The sequence below is a fragment of the Podarcis tiliguerta genome (assembly GCF_965153285.1).
Source record: "Podarcis tiliguerta genome assembly, chromosome: 5".
Classification (NCBI taxonomy): Eukaryota; Metazoa; Chordata; class Lepidosauria; order Squamata; family Lacertidae; genus Podarcis; species Podarcis tiliguerta.
The window spans coordinates 80,174,885-80,199,668 of record NC_139538.1 but is presented as its reverse complement, the minus strand read 5'-3'; the positions used below and the strand labels follow the sequence as shown (position 1 = coordinate 80,199,668).

The 24,784-nt window shown below is 43.1% G+C and overlaps 1 protein-coding gene across 27 annotated transcripts in view; it reads right to left on the bottom strand.

The window, feature by feature from the left end:
• The window catches only part of DLG5 (discs large MAGUK scaffold protein 5), a 112,517-nt gene that overhangs the window by 41,476 nt on the left and 46,257 nt on the right, over nt 1–24,784 (bottom strand). For 14 of the 27 annotated variants that reach the window (XM_083440226.1, XM_083440219.1, XM_083440218.1 and 11 more), the window contains 12 exons: nt 23,156–23,324; nt 22,544–22,720; nt 21,529–21,712; nt 9,313–9,572; nt 8,175–8,487; nt 7,030–7,260; nt 5,463–5,647; nt 3,957–4,127; nt 3,366–3,498; nt 3,016–3,143; nt 682–857; nt 406–509 (listed from right to left, as the gene is read on the bottom strand). In XM_083440226.1, the coding sequence (XP_083296352.1) occupies nt 406–509; nt 682–857; nt 3,016–3,143; nt 3,366–3,498; nt 3,957–4,127; nt 5,463–5,647; nt 7,030–7,260; nt 8,175–8,487; nt 9,313–9,572; nt 21,529–21,712; nt 22,544–22,720; nt 23,156–23,324 (2,231 nt within the window). The remainder of the gene's footprint in view (nt 1–405; nt 510–681; nt 858–3,015; nt 3,144–3,365; nt 3,499–3,956; nt 4,128–5,462; nt 5,648–7,029; nt 7,261–8,174; nt 8,488–9,312; nt 9,573–21,528; nt 21,713–22,543; nt 22,721–23,155; nt 23,325–24,784) is intronic. The other 13 variants (XM_083440234.1, XM_083440216.1, XM_083440236.1 and 10 more) reach the window with 3 other exon arrangements.

Here is a 24,784-nt window from a genome sequence, read left to right as displayed (position 1 = left end):
ATGATTTATGTTCCCACTCCCTCTAAAGTGCATTACTCCATCGTGGTCAAGGAATCTAACTATGTTTTGGTGTGATATCTGAATAGACAAACTATGGCTTGCTGGCAAACAGCAAGCCAAAGCCCGAAACCATAGTTTGAAGTAAGTCTTGCAAACCATGGTTTATGCAAAGTAGGGATGTGAAAACCACTATGTCTTATAGACTGGAGTGCTAAGCAGATGAAATTCTAAAACAGACTAGTAACTCTTAAAGCATGCATTGCCTGGATGTTTGGTAGGACAAATCATGGTTTTATTAGCACAAACTGTAGTTTGTCATAATATCTGAATCTCAGTTCAGATATCTCTATATACGATACCTCAATTCTCAAATGTGAGCTAAGAAACACTAAAAATGTGACTTACGGCAATTATTCTATCTCCCACTGCAAGGGATCCCTCTTTGGCAGCTGGGCTACCAGGCACTACAGTAGCAACAAATACTCCATTTTCTAGACCAATTCCACTATCTGAAATTGAGAAGATAGGTGTATAGGTTACTTTGTTCGTTACTATGGTATATATTTTTGTGTTTTTATATTGTGATATTTGAATGAAGGACGGTATAGAAATTTCACTGGGGAATGTGTGAAACAATACCATGAACTCATCACTGAAATTAAAAAAGTATAAGGGAATTACCTTTGTGGCCAGCAAGATTTATGTGTAGTGGTGTTATCACTTTCCCTCCTAAGGACTTCCTTCTGCGAACAACCATATTTATAACTCCTCCACCGTTAAGTACCGCTTTTATTACTTGCTTCTTATCCTTGTTGGTAAGGTCCACATCGTTTATCTTCAGCAGCCAATCATTCACTCTGATTAATTAGAGCAAAGGCAAGGAAATCAATTTCCATTTATCCTACATGTGCTTATAAGCAATGATTATGCCAAGTGAAATGCAGACACTTCTAAAACCATGATGATACAACAATATCTTAATTCATTTCTTGGTTTCAGGAGAACGGTTTGATGATTGCTCTATTTTTGTCATGACATCAATTAAGGATTCCTTAAGGATTGCAGCATCTTTCACATTCATCAGACGGAGAGAACATGTCTCATAATTTTTTCTGAATCAGCATTTAGGTACAGCTCACATGAAGTAGTAATATTTCTGCCAAAAGCTGTACGGATGGAGAATTTCTGGTTTACAGATCAGTCTCTTAGCTACAGGTGAAACTCGAAAAATTAGAATTTCATGGAAAAGTTCATTTGTTTCAGTAATTCAACTTAAAAGGTGAAACCAATATATGAGATAGACTCATGACATACAAAGCGAAATATGTCAAGCCTTTATTTGTTATAATTGTGATGATTATGGGGTACAGCTAATGTCTTGAGCAGCCCATCCACTGTGTCGGGACTGTGTTTAGAATTAGCACACCAGATGCTTTGGGTAGCTTAGAAACAGTCCAAGCCTAGATGCCTGGAGTCATCCACCTGCCCTTTCCCTAAGGAACGTGTGTCCGTGCAGAGGTAGATATAAAGCCAAGGCTGCATTCAGCAGCCTTGGCAGGAGTGTGAGGCATTAACTGAGAAAAGGTTTTGCTCTGTGCAAGGTATCAGCAGAGAAGCTGAAGGTTACATGCTGCATAGTTCAGTATAGCATGGTGAGCTAGCATGGTAAAGTGCTAGTGGACCTCTCTGTATACTTGCATCTTCACAATGTTGACTTCTAAGAGCAGAAGAACTGTATTATAGTAGATTAGCTCATGATGTACCAGCATCTTTTAAAGCAGGCATCCCCAAACTCAGCCCTCCAGCTGTTTTGGGACTACAATTCCCATCATCCCTGACCACTGGTCCTGTTAGCTAGGGATGATGGGAGCTGTTGTTAGATTTTCTTCATATTGATGTGGTCAATGGTGCTACTCAGAGGTGTGTTTGTAATTATAAGAGTGGCCAGCCAGATGGGCAGGGTATAAATAATAAATTATTATAAATTATTATTATTATTATTATTATTATTATTATTATTATTTAACCTGCATGGCAGCACACCTGCGAGCTCTTGACAAAACAGCACACCTGAGGTATCTTAACAATTTAACTAATTAGCAGGGGGGAGTTTACCTGCTGCACCGAACGCAGCGATGTGATTTTGAAAACTGTATTTAAGTTGACCAAATGCTTTGTATGGTACTGGCTGGTGTAGAGTGGTGAGTTGCAGCTGTTTGACTATTATTTAAAAATAAAGTAAGCAAAGATATTGTGGGCAAGTTTTTATTCCATCGCCCCAGTTGCTGCGCAAACTCGATTGGCGAAGGAAGTCCAACAGTTGTAGTCCCAAAACAGCTGGAGGGCTGTTTGGGGATGCCTGTCTTAACGTTTATGTAGCTGGTGTGCGTATGTTTGCCTTGTAGCATGAGACAACAAACACTTTACACTCTAAGCTGAACTGAGAGGGAAAGGAGTTTTCTTAACTGGGAACGCTAGAAAAGGCTGACTACTGAAAAGCAGGAAAACTCTTGATGCTCTGTTGAAGCTGTGCATACTCTGCTGATCACACTGGTCCAAGTGTGGTGTAGTATTAACAACAGATGGTGGGCCCAAGTCTAACAGGGTATGGGCCGATTGACTTTTACAGGTCATAAAAGGTGTACTCTGCTCTTCAAAAAAGGTAACCTTCAGAATGCTGACAACCACTTCTCCTTTGCTGCCAACACTATTTTTGGGGTGGGGGTGGGGAAAGAAAATCATATGCCCTATCAATGTAGACCTGTGCAGACTGTCAAACCCAGTAGAAAACTACAGATTGAAAGGGATCCTATTCACCCAGCCCCTACCTCCACAGGTTGATTGCAATTTACACGTCAGCATGCATAGTGTCTGAAAGAATTATCTGAAACCACAGTCACCTCCCCTGACCCTCCATGTCAACCCAATTTGTCCTCACAGGACCAATATATTATATTTACAATGCACATTATATATTAGCATTGGCAACTAAACGACAAACTACTGATTCTTTACCTTAATCGACCGTCTGCAATGCTTCCTTTGTCCACTTTGGTAACAAATATTCCGCAGTCTCCGGGAAGATATGGTTCATTCACACCTTCGGCCACGTCAAAACCAAGGGCTTTCAAATCCATATCTTCCTAATGGATATGAAATGCTATATGTTATATGCAGTGATTCTGTACACATACGGAGTGTAAGTAACTGAATTATTTTGACTATATAGTACCTCCATTTTTCTGTGCCTGTTTTTTCTTGGGGGGGGGGGGGGGATAGGGGATGAGAGAGAGGCTTCAACAAATGGGACACTCTCTCTCACACACAAAGGAGAGAGTAACATTTGACCAGGACCTCAGTCTTACCCTGTCTTTCTCAAACTCTACTACTTCTGTTTCCCACTCTAAAGAATCCGTATCGATGGCTGAATCATGAGAGCTGTGGGCCATCAACTGCCGGAACCTTGCTTCCTTTTCCAACTGATTCTCCATCTTCTCTCTATGGGGAGAAACACACCTGAGTACTTCAAGCAAGGAAAGAAGGTATCAACAGCATACAGTAAGAAATGTATTTAAATGCACAGGTAGTGGCACTAAACTATACAAGTTATGGAGGTTGCTCTATCCCCACTGCAGATGCTACAGGAAGGCTCACCTGGGAGGAGACTGGCTACCTGCAGAGATGGTCAGCACAGCCCACCTGTTCCGAAGGCAAGTACAACTGCCCTCCTGATTACACAACCGAGTGTTTTCTCCCATTTTTCTCTCTCCTGCCCTCTGATTACTTAGCCAAAGGCCTGGCTACATTATTTTGTGACATAATTCTGGTACACACCTCCTCAGGTTTGCCAATTAACAGCATTTTTTAAAGCGGGAGGAAAAAATTGCATATACATTCTTTTCAGCCTTCTAGGTTGTCCTACCCCAAGGGCTCAGGTAAGAAAACACTTAGCATACAATATCAAGTCAGAGTTACACGTTGAAGGGGTTTCTGGAACGCACTTCAGCTCTTTCAATTCACGCACAGCGTCGTTCTTTTGCTTCCTCATATCATCCAGATTGCGAAGAGCCTCAGCCAGGTCACTCACTGCTCTGTCTCTTTCCCTCCTCAGGTTATCACATAGAGTCCTTCAAAATGGAGAAAAATTGAAAGGAAATGTTAATCTATTAAGATACTTTTTTTCCCCTTAAATCACCAGCACCCAAGGTGTTGTTTTCCAGATAGCCTTGTGCTAGACAACGAATTAGATGCAGGTGCCGGACTGGAACAAGCAGCCTGTACTCCCAACACTTCAGACTCTTTTCTCCTTCACTCCATTGGCAGTGGGCTAGAAAGAAGATATCAAGTGCAATTAATTAACAGACTCATAGAATTGTAGTTTGAAGGGGCGACGAGAGTCATCTAGTCCAACCCTCTGAAATGCAGGAATCTTTTTGCCCAGTGTGGGGCTCAGACCCATGAACCTGAGATTAAGAGTCTTGTGCTTTACCGTGGACTTGTAAAAGGGTAAAAGAGTATTGGGAAATGATATATAATGAATTTTTAAAAATGTTAAAAAGAAGCTTTCCCCCCAAAAAACAGTCCTTTTAGTTGGGGATAATTCGGAGGGGTATTCCCAGGTGTCAAAAAATATTATTTATGCATGCTACTACTGCCGCCCGTGTTTTGCTAGCCCCAAAATGGAAAACGAGCGAGGTCCCAACCTAAGAAGAATGGCAACTTAAACTAATGGAATATGCACAGCTTGCAGATTTAACATACAGAATAAGAGAACAAGAAGAACATACATTTAATAAAGACTGGAAAATGTTTACTGAATATATGGGTGGAAATTGTGTTCATTTAAAAATGCTGGTAGCATTAAGATAAATTCAACAGTGCAAATAAGCTTTGATGTGATGTAACAATGATTCATGAATGGTTTAGTTCATGTAAAATATGCAGGGATGTATGGTATGCAAAATGAACCATGGAAAGAGAAGAAGGGAAGTCACTGAATTAGGGCTGTCTAAATGAATTATTTTGAAATGTAAATTAGAAAAAATTAATAAAAATGAAACAGAGAGAGAGAGACTCATGCTCTACCAACTGAGCTATTTTTAAAAATGCAAATTTATTACTATTAATCTGGAATATTTGCAGAGAGATAAGATGGAGAGAGGGTATATTCTGATATAAGGCTTGCATACCACTCCCAGTTGTCCACATGCATGGAGAACACATGAATCAAAAGTAGCTAATTTGGCCCTTATTTTCAGATTGCAGCTGTACTATTTTCCCTCTTAAAAACAAAGCCAAGATTACTGCCTATTATTTTCTTCCCCTGGTTCAGGACTGCCATCCTGAGAACAGTTTCAACTGAATGCAACACGGCTGCAGCCCCTAGCAAATAACTGGGCAGCTCAATTGTACACTGCAAATAAACTCCTGGGGAGAACTGTCAAACTGTTGTTTGTTTTTACCGTATGCTCTCTCGTTCTGCCACAATCTTGTCGCGTTCCTGAAAGGCCCAATCTCTTCTGCATTTTGCGACTTCTGCTTCCTGGACAGCTTCTTTTAACTCCTGTGACATTGCCTCGTATTGCTTCCGCAGCATTTCAATTTCTTTGTTTGCTCGTTCTATATCCAGTGTAGCAGAATCTTGTATCTGAGGAAGTCAAATCATGCAATTCGTTTAAACACCATTGGGCTTAAAAAAACAAAAACCTTTTTACAGGGGTTTAAAAAAATACACAAGACTTCTAGATTTGGGGTAAGAGCAGATTTCCCAGAATGTGTTCTATTATCATGCCATGGGCTCGCTCTACCTACCTCCTACTTTAACTAACATAATTTCTAGCATTAATTTCGAAATAGGCACATGTGCAATATGTCAGCTTTCAATACTTCATGCACATTTTTTCCTTACAGGTTACTGAACACCACCAGTGTGTGCATGTGTATTTTTAATTGACTTAGTCACTCGGGTTTCTGACATCCATTACTACCAACTGCTGTTACTGAACTGTTTGTAAGATGCCTGCTACATTACGCTTTTGTTTTACTTGTGCATCATTTCTTTTTTATTTTGAATGTTTTGATTTTTAACTGCGCCTTCATTTTTTGTACACCACCTTAATTTTCTTGGAATCAAAATGATTCGAGTAAATGATTAAAAAAAAGCATGTCCACTGATTATATCAGTGTGAAATAGAAAATGGTGAGATTTGTGGGACATGTCAATATTCTTTTTTGTACACTAATTTAATTACAATGTGCTTGCACTGGAACGTTTTTGCAACCTAGCAGATAGAGACAAACCGAAAACTACGGCAAATTATGCATTCCTAGCAGGCTGAATAGCAAAATAAATACATAACAGACAAATGAGAGATTATTAATGTACTCTGGAAGCAAGGATGGGCAATTCAGAATGCCCAAATCAAGTGAGAAATTTGGAAAGAGAGAATCTCTTAAATATCTCAACTTGATGCCAGATGTAAACTTTTGAGTAGCCAAGGAGTGGGAGCTGATTAACAAATTTTTGTTTTTAGTCATGTGCATAATAATGTAATACAGGCACATGACAAACACGGATTTCACAAAGGTACACACATAACAGAGCTAGGGGACGGATTCATCACCTAATGATATTACGAGTTAAACTCTACAATGTTTTGAACAGCAACTACAATGATTTGAACAGCAACTCACACTGAACCCAGCCCAATGTCTACTGAGTCACAGAACATCCTTTTCCCACTTCTATCCTTGCCATTTGCAAGACTGTCACTCAAATAAAAAGCATATACTGATAGGGGCTGCAGGTGGAGAAAAAGGGGGAGGGAGAGAAAACCCACCAGTCCTGCAATTTTTAAAATGATTATTGCATCTTTCAACCAAGGCTTTCCCCCTTATTTTCTGTTCCCTTTAGCCTCTGTAGAAACCAAATGAGAAACTCTATTGATGGGCTTCTTTGTGGTAGCTGATTGCACAAAGAGTCCTCAATGAGTGCAAGAGGAAGAACAAACGTGCAAACTTTGCCTCTACCTGGCGAGCTTGATAGTACTCTCTCAGTAGATGATCTCTCTGGATGATGGCTTCTGTTCTTTCCTTCCTAGCCACATCTCTCTCTTCCTTCACTGTCTCAATATCCTTGCAGGCTTGATCCAGCTCCTTCTGGGCTTCAGCCTTATCTTTCACTTCATGGCAGTACTTTTCCAAGAGCTCATTCCTTTCACAGATTGCTCGATCTCGTTCCACTAGAGCAGAGTTCAGCTCCTGAAATAAAATAAAAATCCATCGTTGGATTAAGTGTACAAGAAAGTCTTTCTCTTAATGAAAACACACTGAATTTTTGAAAGCCTGTGCCATGCATAAGAAGAAGGAATAATACAGCACAAAGCATGCATTAGATGCAACTAGCAAATATCTTTAGAGCTGCAACACATATTTGCTTGCATCAAAAGTTGAAACATTCTGCAGCCCCAAAGTAATAATAGAGAAATCAGAGAAGTTAATTTTGACCAAGGGATGACTGGTACGAAGGGCAATAATGCTTAAGACTTTTGTTTTACCAGCTGTAGTTCTAAATACAGTGGTGCCCCGCAAGACGAATGCCTCGCAAGACGGAAAACCCGCTAGACGAAAGGTTTTTCCGTTTTGGAGGTGCTTCGCAAAACGAATTTGCTATGGGCTTGCTTCGCAAGACGAAAATGTCTTGCGAGTTCCTGCGGGGTTTTTTCCCCTCCCCCCCCTTTTCCCAAGCCCCTAAGCCGCTTAAAAGCTGATCGCTAAGACGCTTAACAGCTGATCGCTATGCCGCTTATCAGCTGATCCACTAAGCCCGCTAAACCGCTAATAGCCTTTTAACAGCTAATCCGCTAATCCCTTAAGCCTTTAATAGCCGCTAATAGCCGCTAATCCCTTAAGCCTTTAATATCCGCCAAAAGCCGCTAAACCGCTAATAGCGCTAATCCGCTAAACCGCTAATGGGCTTGCTTCGCAAGACGAAAAAAACCGCAAGACGAAGAGACTCGCGGAACGGATTCTTTTCGTCTTGCGAGGCACCACTGTATCTGGAGGACACCAGGATAAGGAAGGCTGGTCTAGAAACTTGCAGAGAGTTCCACATGCAACCCCACTAGGTTTGAACAACTCTTTCTGGCCAGAGCAAGTGCCATACAATACCACACCTGTCTTAAGGCTTCCATTTCCTCACTAGCCACTCTTTTCTCCGAGGATGTGTTTTTCAATTTGGATTCGGCAAGTTCCAGCTCCGTTTGCAGCTTATCCACTTCTTTGATGACTTGATCCCTCTCGCTCATGATGAGACGGTACTCGTTGAAAACGGAGTCCCTCTCTTCCTTGTACTTCTCTGCATCCTTCACGGCTTTCAGCTGCATTGTTTTAAACCTTGTCACTTCTGCCTGCAACCGCTCCATCTCTCTCTGTAGCTCCTTGTTTTGGGCAGTGGCCTTGCTCAGTTCCTGCTGCACAGTCTCAAACCTAAAGAGAGGTGGGAGGAGAGTCACAGCAAGTCCTTTCACCACTTGTAAGTGAAAGGGGGTCCTATGAAAGCTTCCTTCCTCTTACACACCACACTAAACTGTGTAAAGCACTAAATGAGAAGTGAGAGTCAGCCATGTTTCTTTTGTCACAAGACTGCCCTGATCACATGTTCGATGTGGAGGCGGCAGGAGGGAGAGAAGCAGTGGTTCTCATCTCATTATAAAATATATGTTGGTGAAAGGAGATGAGCTCTCCCCTGGATTACTTCTCTGAACTCCATCACTTCAGACACTTTTCTCTCAGCTCACTTCACTTCACAAACCATGGTGCAGGGGAGAGAAATAGTTTACCTATGTATGATGTTTTTACTTCAACATGGGACACATATGATTATACTGAATGCTGTGCAAGCAGAATTCCACTTCTGCAGCAGGACTTCAGTTTTCTCTCTACCTCCACATTTAACCCTCAAATGTGCTCCCCAACCCTCAGGAGAGGATTTTGAGGGTGCACCAGGTTGGGGTAGAGAGGACAGGAGAGAAAGTGGAAGTGTCATTGTGTGCACAGAAGTCTTTTGCATCCTGGGACACAGTCCTGACAAACACACACACACAGTAATATGTGACTGGAGCAAACACATGAACAAAATATGGCTACTCAGTCAGGTCTACTTTGATCCCGAGTGACCAAAACATGAACAAAGAAACAGGAAAACCAAGACACGACAAGAGTGAGACAAGTTCAGATAAGTAACTTGAGTGCTGAGTTTGTTCTAATAAAAAATAAAAAATGAAATGGCTTTGTGGCAAAAGCATCTTCTACCTTCTCAGAGAGGTAGAGTACTGCTGCTGGAAGTGTATTGCTGTGTCCCGCTGTTTCATCAGCATGTCAATCTGCTTCTGGAGTCGCCTGTTCTCCTCTTCCGTCTGCTCTAATCGGCTCAGATCAGTATTGTGACTCGCTATCTTCTCATTGTACCGCTTCCTTAGTGTGTCATAATCCTTCTTCACGCCCTCCAGCTTGTCCATCGCTGTATCGTAGAGTTTATTTAGTATCTCTGACGACCCATTCTGCTTCATCACCTGGAGTAACGGAAGATATTCTGAATAAGAATTCCTGGAAGATAAACTTCAGTCATACTGTAAACTGGAGGGGGGGAAACCAGGGGAGATTTTTATTTTCTGCTCTCTAGGGCTCTCAAAAGAGCTGAACACCTAACACCTTAAAGAAATTACAACACGGTTAGGGCCAAAGAACTGTGAGCAGAAGGAAAACAGCTGCAAGTGCTGCGTTCCAAAGAGATTGTACAGAATCCTTAGGGCCCTGAAAAGCTGGTTTCATGGCACAACACATGATTCTGCTCATATAAGAGGTTGAATTAAGTTCTTGGAGAAACGGAATAACATTTTTAGATTTACTGTATTTTTCTGTGTATAAGACGACCCCTATTTTTTAAGCCCAAAATTAAGAAATAAATAATTGCAACATTCCGTGTATAAAACGACCCCCAATCTTAAAAATATTTGGGGGAAATATAGTCTTATACACAGAAAAATACAGTAATTTTGGTTTTCTCCTATGAAACACTCCAGCACAGAATAGGAGAGGAATTCCAGGAATGAAAAAGGCCCATAACATCCAGGAAGGAACACAAAGAGCAGTAACAGTACCCAGACTTTGTGCAGCATATTCCCTCTCCTTCAAATGAACCTTGCTGCATGGAGGAAATTATTTCACTTGAAAAGAAATCTCTCCGTATGTATACAAAGTGGCTGCTCTTAAGATATTTAGCCTTCCATGATCACTGGGATTTATACTTAATTTGTTATTATATGATAACTTATTATATATACCTTTTGGACACCAGAAGGCCCAGAACACCTCTCATGTATGTAAAGCACCAACGTGAGTACAATCAAGGAGATGACAGTTGCTAGTTCAAGTAGTGATGACACCAGGGTCCACGGACTAATAACCGATGCCCCAGAGGTAGTGGAGGAAATACACCAGGAAACGTTCAGGGCCCCAAGTGATAGCCAACCCATAGACATGCAGCTAGATTGACTTCATGCCATGGTTGGGAACCTGGTGTAATATTCCTCTCTGAAGCTGCTATCATGGAATGTGGCAGTTTGGTTTTCAAAGTTGTGTCTCCCTGACTTTACAAAGTTAATAAGGGCACACGATATAGTTTGTTTACAAGAAACCTGGTCATTATGATCACATTGAACTGGCAGGTTTTAATGCCTTTTCAGTTCCGGCAACCAAAAGCCATAAGAAAGGTAGGCCTTCGGGTGGATTGTTAACCCTGGTGGCTCCCCATATAAAAAGTGAACATATCCTGTCGACAAATGCTAGTTGTAAATTACTAGTAACAAAGATAGAGCTAGAGAGCCAGGAAATGTTATTGATCAATGTGTATATCCCTCCCATTCCCACAGCCAAGAACCTGCAATGGAATTTATTGCTCAGGTGCTTGAGAATCTGGACTTCATCTGCCCATACCTACCTATTATCTTGACTTTAATGCCCGCCTAGGCCAAGGGTGGGAAGTGTACACAAAAGCATGCGAGATCTCGAATACTTCTGTTCTCCCAGACTTCTGTTTTTGGGAATGTAGATCCCGGGACCCAGTAATTAATCTGGCTGGTCTGCGACTCATTAAGCTGACCACCACCAGGGCCCTGACGTGGCTCAATGGGCTAACTGACTGGGAAGGCTCTGGGAATTTTACCTACATCTCCCTACAGGGAAATAGTGTGGTGGACTATATTCTGATTCCCACTAAAATGACATCCTATGTGGCTGAGTTCCACATAGGTGATCCTATGCTCAGCGACCATCTCCCTCTACACTGCAAACTTGTCTTTCCGCCGAGAAAGACAGAACAGTTAATTAATCCATCCCCCCAGGAACCGAGACCCCAGCACACAAGGATATGAGTCAACGAGCATACTCTATCTCTTTTCCAAAGCTTGGTGAATTCTGACCATGTGATCCATTTGCTCTTGGTAGAGAAAGGTGAACTTTCCCCTGTTGTTGGAGTCACTCAGTTCGAGGAATTTATCGACATTTTAATAACTGATCTGTCCTATTTACACTCGCTTTGGCCACCCAAGGAGAGGGGGATTGATCATTATAAACTGAGGAGTAAAGCAGGGCTGCGTACTCGCTCCCTCTCTTTTTAATCTTTTTCTTAATGACCTCGCTTCTTCACCTAAACAGGTGGATGCTCATAGCCCAAAACTCAACGTATCAAGCGTACCCATCCTTCTATACGCAGATGACATTATTTTGCTTTCACGGACAAGAATTGGCCTAAAACGATTGTTAAATTCCTGTACAGTGGTGCCTCGCAAGACGAAAAGAATTCGTTCCGGGAGTCTTTTCGTCTTGCAGTTTTTTCGTCTTGTGAAGCAAGCCCATTGACGGAGTAGCGCTATTAGCGCTATTGACATTTTAAGGGCTAAAAACGGCTTTTTAGGGGGGGGGGGTTAGCGGTTTTGCTGCTAAAATGCGATTCAGAATAAGGGGTTTTGGAGCAAAAAAAAAAAATTCAATTTATTTCGTCAATTTTCGTCTTGCGAAGCAAGCCCATAGGGAAATTTGTCTTGCGAAGCGCCTCTGCAGACGGAAAACCCTTTCGTCTTGCGGGTTTTCCGTCTTGCGAGGCATTCGTCTTGCGGGGCACCACTGTACTGACTATCTGTCCAGAAAGAAATTGTGCATGAATTTTGATAAAAGCAAAATAATGGTTTTGGGGAATTCACGCAAGAGCTATAGCTGGGTATTTGGTGGAAAACCGATTCCAGCAGGTATTTGAATTTAACTATCTGGGAATTACATTCCATCACAGGCTTCTATGGCCCTTGCACCATGCAATGGCGCTGAATGCCAGTAAGATGTCTATGCAGGCCATAATGTGATTTTTCATAACAAGAGGTAATTCGCATATGCCCTCTGCCCTCAAGGTCTTGAACGCCAAAATAATAGCTCAATTGCTCTGTGGAATTCCAGTCTGGCTGCCAGGGTTACCCAGCTGGTAAACGAATGCAGGAAGCTTTCCTTTTTAAGATTTTTGCTGTTCCACGTTGTGTACCCTATGCAGCCTTGAGGGAGGTCAACACAAGGTAGAGACCGTTGCCTGGGCGAGATTTCTTCTATGTTGGTTATACATCTACCTCACATTAGACAAAGATCCCCTCCTCAGCGAAGTCTTGTCAGACCCCTTTCTTTCCCCAGGGCTACAAGTTTAACATAAAGGTATAGCAACTTGGACTGTCAATGGAACTTTTGCAATCAATGCCTCCACCATCTGCCAAGGCTATAATAAAAACTAGGTTGTGGGACATTGAACGCCAGGAACTAACAGCAGCAGCAGCAGCAGAGAAAACACGTTCCCCTCTTTACTTTCAACTTTCTTGGGGACATGACACTAATTATAATACTCTTGAATTTCTGCTTATCCCTCAAGAAAGAAGGGCATTTTCACTGGCCAGGTTTAATTCAAACCCATCAAACCTCCTTTGGGGTAGGTTCTCGGGAATGGTGGAAGGAGAAATAATTTGCCCATGTGAAGACCACCTGCTGGAAGCTCTTACTCACATGGTTCTTAAATGTAAACTATATGCTGATCTCCACCAGCAGTTCCTAGATCAACTCTGCATGCCCAAATGGAAACCAGAGTTGGAGGTCATACATTTTCTATTACTGGGGAATGATTAGGAGCTCACCAAATTAGTGGCTAAATATATTTATTTGGTTTTTTGTCACAGAAACACATTGCAGACGTCTGATCTCCCTGGAGACCTAGAGATGTAACGTTAGACTTTTTCGCCTCTTTCCATTTGACAAATGTTCTGTGACATTGGGGAGGTGGTAATTCTGTATTGATTTACTATGGATGTTTGTATGTGATGCCAATAAAAGGTTTGATGATGATGAGATGTAATGCAAACGTTAGGATGTAAAACTACACATGGCATTAAAGCTGCCAGCAAGACGAAGGGTCTGCTCTGCCTGACACAGTTACTGACGTATTCCTTCAAAATAATACGGATGTCTTGCACATACTCTCCCCTTCCCTTCTATTGATTTCTGACACTTTTAATCCAATGTCTCTTCACGGGGCTTTCTGCCAATATATCACCCCGCCCAAAGGTGTCTCCTGAACATGGATCTTCTCCCACTGTGTCCTTCTAAGTCTGAATGGCAAAATCATCCCCCAGCCCCAAGCTCCTCCTTTATTTGATCTACTGTTGATTATTATGAGACAAAATGCAACTGCAGTTCCGTTTAAGTCTACCACAAGGTGGCACACCAGTTACAATGTCCATTGCAGCCCTATTATAGATGCAGAACGCTCAAAATTAAGCTAAAACCATTAAAATATATTCTCAACAAAGGGAGCATGGATTGTTTCCAGAACATTTGTTTTTATGAACCTGTCAATGTTAATACACATTTATCGGGGTCAATTGGTAGGCATGCATCTATTTCCAGAGACGGTTCATAAAATACTCAAAGAGAAAAGGAACCCTTTGTTGGTTTGAAAAGGACAGCGTTCAAAACTTTTGGTGAAGAACACAATAGGGAATAAGAAGCCTCAGGTTAGAGTGGTGGGGGTGGGTTGGGGGGAGTCCTGTTCCCCAGAAGCAAACATGATTGCTACCACTTTCCTCTGCATAATATCCAGGCCTGGCCCACCCATAAGGCGGGTGAAGCAGTTGCCTCTGACGGCAGAAGCCCCCAAGGTGGCACCCCCATGGGCCTACCTCCACCGGAAGAAGAACCGGCATCAGCACTGGTGTCTGTTTCCAGTGAGATCTTGCCAAAATCTTGTGAGATCTCACGTATAGTGCAAGGACTTCTGAGATTTCAGCAAAATCTCGCTGGAAATTGTCTTGGGTGCTGGTGATGGAGGCTGCAGGGTGGGTGGCAGCAAGGTGGGGTGGCACCTCACATTTTGCCTCAAACGGGACACACTGGCCCTGACAGCATCAGCGCAAGTCCAAACCAGACCCCAGGTCCTGAGTTTTTGAATGACTAATCAAGAACCAACAATCTGCTCCTCCTTGCCTGCCAGCACCTCTGCATGAGTGGAGGACATTATATATGTAGGTCTCACACAAAAATTTTGGCATTCACTGGCATAAGATGTGGCAATGGCCACTAGCTTAGATGCAGTTGAAGGCAAATGAATTAAGTTAACTTCATGGAGCACAGGTCTATCAATGGCAATTAGCCATTATGGCTACACAGAACCTCCATGTTTCAATGTCACTACTTATCCAGCACAATCAAGGAGGGATGGCTTTAGATGATTCCCTTCTGTTGGGTGACACACTTCATAATGGGATGGTATGCACATATATGCAAACACTTTCCTCCTGCAGCGCAGTAAATACGGTGTTTCCAGCGGGAGGTTCAAGGTCTGAAAAGCTGACCATGAGCTACCCAAACTCTAAAAAGAGGACAAAATCAAGAGTGCCACATTCAGGCCTTACTAAAGATGGGCCTAAGGTAGTCCTAATGAGAAGGGTTCACTTCCTCCACAGTAAACTGAGCTCGGTCACTTCCAGATGACCTCTTTCGTGAGCATTCACCCTCATTTGCCTGTACAAAGTTTGCAAGAAGATGAGGACGGCATTGTGTCTAGCCACCCCACACTTCCCAGTGCATTTTCCAATCACTTCTCTTACATCAAAAAGTCTCGGGGGGGGGGGGGGGGCTTTGTTGTGCAAGAACAACTTTGGCTGCATGTGGCAGTGACTGAATCCCACCACAAAATAGGAACAGTCTGGAACTGTCCCTTATCAAGAACTGACTGTCTGGAAGAAGACAGATGCACCATGTGCCCAGTCTTAAATCTAACTCCCGCCCAAGTAGGTCTACTTTTATAGGGGAGCGCCAACCCACCTCATTCATCCAAAGCTTAATGATAAAATAAGTCTTTCTATAAATCAAAGATGAGTCAATAGGGCCCTAATTGCTCCCCTATGCATGGCAGGGAACAAGAGCACTCCTTATCTACCTCCCATACCCACCTGGCACGCCTGCCCTGCTTCCAATTCCCCAAGCTGTCTACAATGGGGCGTAATATTTAACGACAGTCCACACATGTCAAAATTGCAATGTGTACAGTATTTCGTGAAGTCAGTTTCCCCAGGCGAAAATCAACAACCAATCACAAAATCAGTCTACGCGCACAAAGGCTGTATTGAAAGGTTATACCCACAAATGGATTGGGGGAAGGGGGGCAAACAGATTCTGCCACATGCATCTGAGAGGAATTGGGGAATTATCAACAGAGAAGAAAGGGGTGCAGAGGGAGTAAGAAAACGGACAAAATCATCTCCCCTTTTGCTCTTGAAAAGTTGGCAACTCATGGCTTCCAGCTCAGCCGCCATTGCAAGCAGCTGTGTTCGCACTAGCGGACACCAGCCGTGCAGGCAATCAAGGATAATCTGGGAGTAATTATCCTTGCAGGCCCTCCCCCCTCCCCCCGAGGATCATCCAATAACTGCCTCTTGCTCTGATGGAATGTGGGGGCAAGGACACGGGGGACAGCGCTGCACGTATTGGAAACTCCCCAATGCTGCCGCCATGAGCGGAGGTATCTGTTTTTTATGAGAAGTATTTGAATTTGGATTTAAGAAGCGGGCGTGTTCCTGGAAAGAGAGACAGATAACCTGTGAAATGAATCAGCCACTGAGTGCCATGTTATGAACTGAAGAGGACTTTCATCATCACAACTGGAGTGCTAGTAGGTGAAGGAAAGCCTTTGTTCTTTCTTTATATTACTTTACTGTTGTGCTATGAATTGGCAAGCCTTCACTGAAAAAGAATTAACTATTAATTAACCATCAAGGGACTGAAATTACTAATGGATTACAGCTATGTATGGAATGCAGGGGGACATAACAAGAACTTATGGATTTATTTACAGAATGCTGAAAGAATGGATTGTGCAGAATTTTATGAGGATTCACACATTGTCAATTACAGAGAGCTCAACAGTTTATATTACAGTTTGGATGAGATGCCAGCTCATTACAGTGGTACCTCGGGTTAAGTACTTAATTCGTTCTGGAGGTCCGTTCTTAACCTGAAACTATTCTTAACCTGCCGCCGCGCCACCGGAGCACGATTTCTGTTCTCATTCTGAAGCAAAGTTCTTAACCTGAAGCACTATTTCTGGGTTAGCGGAGTCTGTAACCTGAAGCGTATGTAACCTGAAGCATATGTAACCCGAGGTACCACTGTAAAAGCAATAAAGATAATACAGTGGTACCTCTGGATACGAAAGGGATCCGTTCCAGATCCCCATTTGCATCCTGAAGTAAACGTAACCTGCGTCTGCGCATGCGTGGGTTGTGATTTGCCTCTTCCGCGCATGACGTCATTTTGACCATTCCGTTACTTCCAGGTCGCCACGGAGCGCAACCCGAAAGCACTCAACCTGAAGCATATTTAACCTGAGGTATGGCTGTAACTGGAAGTGATCCAGTCGTGGCCAGACCTGGACTACTTTCGATTTCAAAGCAAGATGGAGAGCTGTTGCATACCTGAAATAGAGCTCTCGAGGGAGAGGCAATGTGAAGGAAGATGTTTTGATTTCAACATGGACAAAGGAAGAAAGCAAATATTCTGCACAGCTACAGGAAATAAATTCCTTCTGCAAGCTAAAGAATATGGATTTATAAAAATATGATGGAAAGCCATTCATCAGCGGCTGTGAGAACAAAGGGTTGGATAGGAATGGTGGAACTTGGACTAAGTAAGAGAGCTGGCGCAGGATTAAGGGAATAACATCAACTCCCAAGAGCAGGAACACGGGAAGTCAGGCAAAATGTTTAATTCAGATTAATTGGCTAGTATTGAGATTTGGCATGATTTGGAAATGTATTAATGTGGTTACCATTGGATTGTTATTAATGAAAAATTAATAAAAAATATTTATTTTAAAAAAAGAAAAGTTGGCAACTCACATATTTCAGGGCAGACCCAAAACAAAGGGGTCTTACTCCAGTTTGAGCCCAGAACCAACTAAATAACTGCATATTTTCATACCAACATATATGTGTGGAAAGCCAGTGTAGGTTTCTGCTTCCTACAGAGGTGCAATTTAGGGACTCCACTTCTCTACATTTCAGACTGCATATTATTCTTCAGGATCACCGATATCCCTCACCAACTTCATGGGACTACGTACTAGCTGTTGTTGTAACTCAGGATTGGAATCATGCACAAGGAATGTATGAAAAGGCACAAATATAAGTGGTTGCTGTTTGATCTGTGATAACATAGCTACAGCAAGTATATATAGAAAAAACAAAACACACCAAATGTTTATAAAATCCATTTAGTACAAACACACACACACACACACACACACACACACTTTGCAGCCCTTCTTAAGTTACTTTGTGCCTGTGTACAGTGTCAATATTTGTGCACAAGTAACATGCAATTCAGTCTTATATAGGCAAAGCAAATTCACTTAAAAACTGAAGCTTCTGGAAAGGGGGATAGAGGCAAAGACTGCAGCGATGGAACAATTGCTTCCACTGGGAGTTGGGGCAGAAAAGTTTGTGCCCCTTTGAAATAATTCTGCTGAAACTCCTTAATAAACAAATAGAAAACGAAGGCTAAGCCATCTGTGAAAACGTTTGCGTTTTCAACTGCTTGCTCTTTAACGGAAATAAATAAAAGTCGAGGCATGAACATAATGGCGGTAGAAGAGGAGAGAAAATTTAACAAGGAGGGAATTTTCCCACTCAAATCCTTGATAGGAAGAAGAGTAAATAATCCGAGCTGGGCCAAAGGGTGCCACCATGGCAACAGCAAGCAGGAAGAGACTTACAAGTTAGTCAGCTGCTGCACGGGAGAATCAGTGGCCATCTCTGTCAGTGGAAGTAATCTGATCCCAACTTTCTGTCCTTTTAAGCCATCAGGCTCCTTGTGCCTTTTGAACAAGCTGAAAAGACACCAAGCTCAACGCACCTACAAAGATTGGCACATGTTGCTGTTTGCCTCCCACCCCCACGTCATTCAGAATGAGACTAATCCTGATGGGCAGTAACAAACGCATGGATGCACTCGTAGCTCCTGTTCCAGACCAACGCAATTCACTTCAACATACTGAGAAGAGAAGCCGCAGATTCTTTCTTTTGCTATCGACTGTGATGAAAGCAAACAGGGTGCAAACCCCTCCCCAAAGGAAAATAAATGATGGGGGGCCCAGGTTGAGATTGGTACAGTCAACCTTCGGCTCCGAAACGCCTCCGTTATCATGCATTTTGGCTCCTGAATGCCGGAAACCCAGAAGTAACTGCTCCAGTTTTTGAACGATTTTCGGAAGCTGAAGGGCTTCTGGAGAGGGTTTTTTTCTTCCCTCCATTGACTTTGTCGACTGCCCTTTGCTCCTTGGTTGTCAAACGTTTCGGAAGTCAAACGGTCTTCCGGAATGGATTATGTTCGAAAACCAAAGTTTGACTATCATCTCTTTTGCCAAAGCAGTAGAACCGATGCACCAGATTTTGGCCCTTTAGTTCACAGTGTTTCTTATTAGTATTTTTATTTAAAAGCTCTCAACAAAGATTTTTCACAACGCTTTCCATAAGAAGCATTCACTAACAAAAGCCTGGCCTGGAGTAAAAACCAGCACCCTGCATAGAGAGTAGGATCAGCAGCAGCCTATGCACATGCACAAAGATAGAAGCATTATTATTATTATTATTATTATTTTCACTCCTACCACTTAGTGAACCCAGTTTCCCCTGGTTTACAGAAGGCCCTGTGGTGGTTGAAACAGAAAAGGTAGGTGACTGGAGTGGAAGTGGTTCTCCACCGAAGTCCAAGCTGAGCAATTATGGCATAAATTCCGAAAAAGAAGAAGAAAGGAGATAGGATCCAGGATGGCGGAGACAGTGAAGTATCTCACCTGCTTTGCAACAGTTGTCCAAGTGCGTTTCCTGTTCCAGGTGGTGAACGACCTAGCAAATCTTGGATCTCCATGCTCAACCTTCCTATCCAAAATACTGAGGAGTTTTAACTAAGCTGTTTTTCCAGTGCACACCCACCATTATTGCCTTAACATATCTGTTGCGAATTAACCCAATGCACCAACACCTCCCTGCAATTATACTTGGGGTCTCTTTCGAAAATGAACATTGGATCCAGTGCCATTTCCACTTGAAGGGCTTTCCCGCAGGGCCCTAATGTTCCTTGCCCGGGTGGAAGAGGCTACGTGCACTTCACCTGAGTTGTTTCCCATCTCTGGCCAGGCTGTTCAGTTCCCCCCACTTTGCGTGCTTCAGCAATGGAAGCAAATTAGAGAGACCCCTCACCATCCTTGTCCCCCTTTCTCTACAAGGGTCAGGTTGCAAAGCCAGAGCTCAGTCCAGTGCAAAAGATGATTTCCTTTGGATTCAGAACAGGGGTGCCAACTTGAAATATTGGGGTGGGTGTCACGGAAGCTACACCCTGCATAATCGATCCCAAGTTCCAGCACATACACAGCATTTGAACGGCAATGCCCATAAACGTGGGGGGCAGGCTCCCTCAAATATTTTATGGGTTGTGGCGAAGGGACCTTGGCCCCTAGGAGTTGACTCCTATAATAATAATAATAATTCATTATTTATACCCCGCCCATCTGGCTGGGTTTCCCCAGCCACTCTGGGCAGCTTCCAACAGAACACTAAAATACAATAGCCTATTAAACGTTAAAAGCTTCCCTAAACAGGAGGATACAGGAGGATAATTTGGGGTTCTAGACCTAAGTATTAACCCCATCACGTGCTTTCAGGAGGTTCAGCTTGGGCAGTTTCACACACTACTAACATATTCACATTCACATTTCAGATGCCTAGCAAAAACAGTGAATGAATGGGACAGAAGAGCTTGTGGGACTTGCACAGGTCAATGAGCTCTTTATGCCTCCATCTCCTACCTCTGGGAACCAATGAGACCAATCCTTCCCCTTTATATTGCCTAAAAAGCAGTGGCGTACCCAGGGGTTGGCCCCAGTAAAAGGCAGACGCATGGGAGCACAAAAATTGCACCTGTCTATTCTGGCTCATAGGGACGCGGGTGGTGCTGTGGGTAAAACCTCAGTGCCTAGAACTTGCTGATCGTATGGTCGGCGGTTCGAATCCCCGCAGCGGGGTGAGCTCCCGTCGTTCAGTCCCAGCTCCTGCCCACCTAGCAGTTCGAAAGCACTCTTAAGTGCAAGTAGACAAATAGGTACCGCTTTATAGCGGGAAGGTAAACGGCGTTTCCGTGTGCTGCGCTGGTGCTGGCTCGCCAGCTGAAGCCTCGTCATGCTGGCCACGTGACCCGGAGGTGTCTTCGGACGGCGCCGGCTCACGGCCTCTAGAGCGAGATGAGCACGCAATCCTAGAGTCGGACACGACTGGCCCGTATGGGCAGGGGTACCTTTACCTTTATTCTGGCTCAGATCCTCTAGCAAGGATGCAAGGGACCGATACATCTCCTTGCCAAGAGCACAAGGGAGCCTAGGTATGTGCAGTTCTTAGGAAGCCTGGGAATTGGTTCATCCCCCCCCCTCCCAAAAAAAAATATAGTCCGGCCCCTAACAGTGTCTGAGGGACAGTGGACCGGGCCCCTGTTTAAAAAGTTTGAGGACCCCTGCTCTAGATATTGTTGGGTTACTGCTCCTCCCATCATCCTTCCCATTCCTGAAATTAAGAGCAGCTGAAGTGCAAATTGAGCAGCCCACTTTACTAGAAATTAATGAGATAGAAAATGGTAGCATTTCTAATTTACACAACTAGGTCTGTGTTATAATCGAAAGTAAACTGCTCCTTGTAGTAATGGGGGGGGGGGTATGGAAATTAAGGAAATCTATGGAAATTAAGGAAAAGAATAAGCACTGCGTGTTAAAGAAATGGAATGGAAGAGACACTCTCCTGCAGTGCCCAAACAAACACTTGAGAAATAAGTGGGGGTGGAAAGAGAATAGAAAATAAATGAGAAGCTGAACTCAGCTGGCAAAAACAGGGCAGAGGCTACCTGCTGCTGCTGACTGCGCAGGTCTGTTATCTCCTTCAGATCCTCATCATGAAGTCTCTTCATTTCCTCACATGACTGCTGGAGGTGATTGTGCTCTCGTACCAACTGGCTATTCTTCCGCTTCAAAGTGTCCATGTCCTCCTTCAGCTGTGACTGGTCACTCAGCAGACGGCTGTGCAGTGTACTGTTCAGATATTAGAAATGTACACAGGAAGCGCTTGTAAAAATGCTCCAATGACAATTAAAAATCAATTTCAGAAAACACGGATCAGCAACATTGCTTTATCAAGTAAACATCCCCATAAAAGAACCACCACAAATACAGCAAATCCTCTGGACTCAGAGGGGTTTATTAATTCTATACAGCTGTGTCTCTCCAGATGTTGTTGGGCTCCCCATCAGCCCAGCCAGCATGCCAAACATCAGTTGTATTCCAAGACTCTCTGGAGGATCATAGTTTAGTCACCACCATTATAGACTATCAAACACAGAAATTACTATGTGTAGTGTCATCTCCTCCAATTTGATAAAGAAGTTAAAAATTTAAGAAAGATCCACCATTAGAAACCACCAGATTTTGCACTGTTGCTTGGTGTGGTGAATTTTGTTGATACCTAATTGCCCCTAAGAGAATCCTCCTTGGCAGTGTCATTTACTGCACTGGACTCCAACTTGGATTCTGAAAGGGGGAAGCAGGGAATAAGTATGATCAATGTATGATGAGAAGGTCATCCACACCAAGCTAAGCTTATACTCCCCACCATAAATTTCAGGCTCTCCATCTTCAAAGATACCTTTTAAAACTAATCCTAAATCTGCAGCCAAAAGCTTTGAACATTATCTCTTTATTGATGTTAAAATGATGGCATTTTAAAAGTTGACTGAAGCTGGAGATAAGAAAACTACGATGAAGGACCTTTGAACATTAAAATCTAAGGCAGCTTAACTGACACATAGTAATGGTAGGAGGAAACCAAAATACATCTCTGTGCATATGCTGTGTGCCTTTACTTACTGATAGAAATCAGCCTCCTTAGCAGATTCTTCACATCTTTTTAGAGTTTTGGTGTGTTGGTTCTGTAGAGACTGCAGATCGGACATTGCCTTCATGCACTGAATCTTCAGCCTTTCATAATCATGGTTTGGCTTGGGGCTAGGCCTACCACAAAGATAGATTTCAGCTGAGCATGACCTCAACACAACATTCACATGAATACACATCAAACATTTTAAGTATTAAGGTGAATGAAGACATGCACCTCTCCCCCAAAGGTTAGTTTATATGAAACAAAAATGATACATTAAGCATACTCTGTACCCACATGGAACAGAGTTGGCCACTGGTGGTTTAAATAATTTGCAAAGATAACATCACTAGTTAACAAAGACTGGAAGTCATCTAGGGCCATCTAGTTCAACCCCCTGCAATGCAGGAATCTTTTGCCAAACACAGGGCTGTAACCCACAACCCTGAGATTAAGCGTCTCATGCTCTCTGACTGAGCCATCCTAGGCATCCTTAGCTGCCCCCCCCAACTCAAACAGCTGTGCCGTGGAAAAGAGCCATGCCCAAGTGCACACGCATTAGACCTGGGAATATACCCTCATGTGACCGTTCAGTCTTTTACCTGCAGTCGTCAAAGGTTGACCCAGGAGACGACAGTGCAAGACGCTTCCTCAACTCATCCCTCTCACGGGTAACTTGGCGGAGCTGAAACAAAATGGTCTCCAGTTTCTCATTCATCTGCCTCACATCAATGACTGCAGGGGGTGGTGATGATGGTTTACCCGTTGTACCTGTTGCCAAACACAAACAAGGACAGAATTAGGGGGTTAGACAAGAGCATTTTCAAAAAAAACCCAAGCAATCTGTTTGCCAGAAAAGGTGGATAAGTGAACAAGCTATTCCAAAGGAAAAGACTGATAAATTTGCCAGGGCCATGCATGGCTGCAATAAAGACAGACTTGTGGTCAAGTGCACACATTTGGCGTGCTATCCACAATGCTTCCACCAACAATTGTTTTGTTGATTTGTTATCCCCTAAAATCAGTTATCGAAACACAATGTATTCAGAACTGAAGTCAAGTTTCTACACCATGTAGCTTTGGAGACGAGCTTAAATACCACTGAGTGCCACCTGAATGACTCCCAAAGATTATCAAAATAACAGAGCGGTATCTTGTCTTCAGCTACCTATTCTTCTTACTTCGATTTTGTACTTAATCCTAGGCTATCTGGAGATTATTAAAAAAGCAAATGCTGACAACTGGAGCATTGTGGAGCAAGCTGAAGCACTAATGGTGACAAAAGCAATAAAACAAACAAACCAGAGCCAAAGGGATTCAAATTCTGCCTTTTCCATGGGAGGAAATTCTGAAATAAGTCCCAGAGCCCTTCTCTTCATTAAAATGTCCCCCAGAAACAGATTCTCTCTGCTCAATTTAAGAGGGAGCCTGAGTTTTTCATTACCACAAAAGGTTTCCTAGCATTGTCAAGTGTGACTTGGCATATGCTTCAAGTAGCCCTCTAGCTTCAGGGGATGTGGAAGATTTGCAACACTCATCCCTTTCCTTACAGAGGACATTTCTAGCTGAATGCTAAAAGGCTTTTTATTTCATCTGACAGCTCACTTCAGTGTGAAGGAAGTGACCTGGGCTTAAGCTCTGTCTTCTTTTTTCCACCTGACTGACTGCTTCATGCCACAGCATTTCCATCCTTCACTCCAGCCAATCCAATTCCTTCCAACACGCTTGGGCCTGGAGACCGAAGCTCCCTTTTCTAAATTATTCCCCCACCTTTCGGTAACGCGCCTCTTTTCAGACAAACTGGATTTGTCATAACATATTTATTACAACTGCCGCCAAGTGCAGCTTGTTTTGTCAGCTTAAGTAAGTGCTTCACAACTCAATTTTTGCTTCCACACTCAGCCCTGAGAACCAATCAGTATGTGGGTCACTTTTTCAGGCTTGCTTCCAGGTAGCCAGTTTCCACTCTAGTCACCAAAGTAGGCTCACTCATCTAACAGGGATGTGTCTCATCAACACAGTATTGTGTCCAATGTACTATACACACAAAGTCCTGCAGTTGTAAAGCCATGTGTTGTATCTGCAGGCAGAAGTGCCTGCAGTTACAACACATGGCTAGCAAGGGAAGTGCAAGGCCATATGGGCTGGCGGGCATCAGAGAACCTTGGAAAGAGTTGCAGGGGTTCTTGCTTCTAAAGAAAGGTATCTCCTTGTGTGACCTTGGCTCCTAA